General features: G+C 39.4%; 1 protein-coding gene across 1 annotated transcript; it reads right to left on the bottom strand.

Moving 5' to 3' along the window:
- Positions 1-791: 791 nt before the first annotated feature.
- LOC100672188 (olfactory receptor 51I1-like) lies at positions 792-2,696 on the bottom strand. The gene has a single exon (XM_003421477.3). It carries the CDS (start codon positions 2,293-2,295, stop codon positions 1,321-1,323), a length of 975 nt encoding a protein of 324 aa, XP_003421525.2. The 5' UTR covers positions 2,296-2,696; the 3' UTR covers positions 792-1,320.
- Positions 2,697-3,672: the final 976 nt, after the last annotated feature.

Here is a 3,672-nt window from a genome sequence, read left to right as displayed (position 1 = left end):
GGGAATGGTAGACATAGATTTCTTGGGTAAGTGTCTTGAGCAAGTACACAAAATAGCATACAAAATAACTAATAAAATTGTTACTATTATACAGGCAATTTTATACAGTAAGAGTTGTGTATAAGATATAGATTTTGTTCTAATGGAGATTTTAGTGCAGAAGAAAGACAAAAAAAAAATCAAATATAAAAATATGGTAGAAAGACAAAAAACAAACTAGAAAGTTGGAGAATGGTGGTGGGGATGTATTGAACTGTCTCTTTATAAAGTTGTTGAATTATAAACTATATTAGGAAATAGGAAAATGCACTAGGCCTGTCTTATGACAAAGAGATTGTTTAGACTCTATCCAAGAATCTCTCATTTATTTCAAGATTTGTTCTCAAGATATTTCAAATCATATATTAAATGAAAAAATGGAAGAAAATATCCTGAATATAAAAATGTATATTTTCATTCCTAAAAATTATCATTTACAACATTCCATCCTATTTTCATATCTATATCCATATCCCATATCTAAAATGACAACAAAGTTTAACTATTCTTAAAGAACATCAGAATCGACAGTTACATTTTTTTTCCCACCTAAATTGATACTACCCATTGTCATGGACTAAACTGTGTCCCCCCAAAATATATGTCAACATGGTTAGGCCATGACTCCCAGTATTGTGTAGTTGTCCTCCATTTTGTGAATATAATTTTAGGATAAAGAGGATTAGGGTGAGATTGTAACACCACTACTAGGGTCACATCCCTGATCCAACGTAAAGGGAGTTTCCCTGGAGTGTGGCCTGTAACGCCTTTTATCTTCCTAGAGATAAAAGGAAAGGGAAGCGAGCAGAGGGGAGGGACATCATGCCATCAACAAAGAAGCACTGAGAGAAGAACACATACTTTGGACCTGGAGTTCCTAGGGGGAAGATTGATGAGAAGGCCTACAAGGAGAAAAAACCTTCCCCTGGAGCTGACTCCCTGAATTTGGACCTTTAGCCTACTTTACTGTGAAGAAATAAATTTCTCTTTGTTAAAGCCATCCCCTTGTGGTGTTTCTGTTACAGCACCACTAGTTGACTAAGACAACCATTCTACCCATTGCTGTCAAGTTGATTCTAACTCATAGGACCCTACCTACAGTACAGAACTGAACTGCCCCATAGGATTTCTAAGGCTGCAATCTTTACAGAAGCAGACTGCCGTATCTTTCTCCCACAGAGCAGCTGACGGGTTTGATCCACCCATCTTTCAGTTAGCAGCCGAGTGCTTAATCACTATACCACCAGGTCACCATAAACAGATATTAAGTTCCCTAAATCTTCAACTTCTCTGGATCTTGAAATATTTCCTCAGGGCAGCACGGATCTGCTTAGTCTTCAGGCTGTACATTATTGGGTTGAGCAATGGAGGCATAAAGAGGTAGATGTTTCCCAGGACAGCATGGACTAGTGGACAACTTCTGTGGTTGATTCGATGCATCACAGTAATTGCCAGAAGAGGCCCATAGTAAATAAGAACAATAAAGATGTGAGACAAACATGTGTTGAGTGCCTTCATCTGGCCTTCTCTGGAGGCAATACCTAGCACTGCTTTGAAGATCAGTACATAAGAAATGGCTATTAGCAGGAAATCAAATCCAAAAGAAAACATAACTAGAACCAACCCATAGAAAATGTTGATTGTGACTTGGCCACAAGCTAGCTTCATGACATTTGGATGGATACAGTAGGAATAGGCAAGTGTTTGGCCCTTGCAGAAAGGAAGCCTCTTGAGCAGGATAGGTAATGGAATCATGAGTGTTACACCCCTCAGCAAAGCTGCCAGTCCCATTTTGGTGACTCGGGAGTTGGTGAGTATGGCGGTGTATTGTAGGGGGCGACTGATGGCCACAAAACGGTCAAAGGCCATGGCCAATAGGATTCCTGAGCCCAGGGAAGAGAATGTATGGATGAAAAAGAGTTGGCTGAGGCATCCATCAAATGTAACTTCATAGAGGCCAAGGATAAAGACCTTGAGTACAGAGAAAAGTGTGGAGACAGAGAGAATAATGTCAGCTCCAGCCAACATAGACAAGAAAAGATACTGGGGCTCTTGTAAAATATGCTCAGTTTTCACTAAGTATAACACTGTGCAGTTCTCCACCATCGCAGAGATGTACATCAAGCTCAGAAGTGGTCCCAGCCACAGACGTGCACCCACCAGCCCTCTGAGACCAGTGAGGGTGAAGACAGCAGGTTGAAATGTTGTGGTGTTGGACTCAGACACAGGAAACTGTGAAAAGCCCTTCCCAGACATAGATCCTAAGGAGGAAGAGAAAATGAAATGTCAAATTCAGGAAGTCCACAAATTTGGCTAATTGTTCCCAATAAACGTTTGAGGGAATTACCAATGGGGAAATGATATCAATAGTTCTTGTGATTCAAAATGAAAACTTTCTTTTTCTTCAGGGGTTCCTTTATTAGTAATCTGCATAAATGGCAACTTGCACACTCAAAGAAGGTGAAGGCTTTTTTTTTTTTAATCCTGTCCCCCAAACTTCTACACTTTCAGAAATAAAATAAGATGAGCCCTTCAAATGGTCCCCATCCTACAAGACGTAAGTTCTCCATTGTTTCTCAGACAGCCCTATGTGCCATCATAACCCCTTCAAAGTAAACGATAGCTCCCTTTTCTTTTTGGGGATTTATTTATTCATTATTTCACCCACTCAGTACTTACTGGACATACTATACTCTGGGCATACGGTGGAGAAGTTATCATTCACTTCCATCATAGTGTATATAGCATTATAAATCTACTCCTACAGCTTTAATCCATCAAAACGTTTTTCATGTTAATAATTTATAATAAAATCTGGAAGTCTAGAGGTATTGTCCTTTCTCAATCTTAGGTTAAAATATTTCAAAATTTCTGGAAATAAAACTAAAGTTAAATGGTTTTCATGTATCCTGAAATCATTATCATGCAGAAAAGGAGATTATTGGCTAGACAAATACGATGATAGTCTTAAAAAGTACTAAAAGGCAAAAGAGAAATTTGGTAACATCCAGTTGCTATTTGGATCATTCTAACAATTTCCAGCAGAAGCCCACACTTTTTTCATTCAAGAATTCTTGTGACACAATACCACTGAGATATAGCTTTTACCTTGCTAAACCGTCGACACATCCAGATTTAAGAAAAACCTCATGTGCAGTCACCCCCTTTGTGTCCATGGAGTCTTGGGTGTTGCTATGATGCCGAATAGGTTTTAGCGGAGCTTTCAGACTAAGACAGACTAGGAAGAAAGGCCTGAAAATCTGCTTCTGAAAATCACCCAGTGAAAACCTTATAGATCACAAAGTCTAACTCCAAACCTGTCATTGGAGTGGTGCAGGAGCAGACTGTACTGTTGTCTATGGGACCTCCATTAGTTATGGACCAACTCAAAGGCAGGTAGCAACAACATCACCAATAGTTATTTGCAGTCCTTTAATTATCGGTTTTCTCTCACAGAGCCCAGGAGAACACGCACAAGTGTTAACACATGTACGTAGGATGAAAGGAAGAAAAAGGGCTATACAGGAAAATGCACAGGAAAGAGAATTCCAGTCAGAGGAAAGGCCGCAGGAGTGACCTCAATGTATCTGTGAGAGAGAAACTGAAAGAAAAACCTAGGTTACTGGAATAGAG

The sequence above is a fragment of the Loxodonta africana genome, chromosome 7, assembly GCF_030014295.1.
Source record: "Loxodonta africana isolate mLoxAfr1 chromosome 7, mLoxAfr1.hap2, whole genome shotgun sequence".
NCBI classification, from domain to species: domain Eukaryota; kingdom Metazoa; phylum Chordata; class Mammalia; order Proboscidea; family Elephantidae; genus Loxodonta; species Loxodonta africana.
This window is presented reverse-complemented; position numbering and strand designations above follow the sequence as displayed.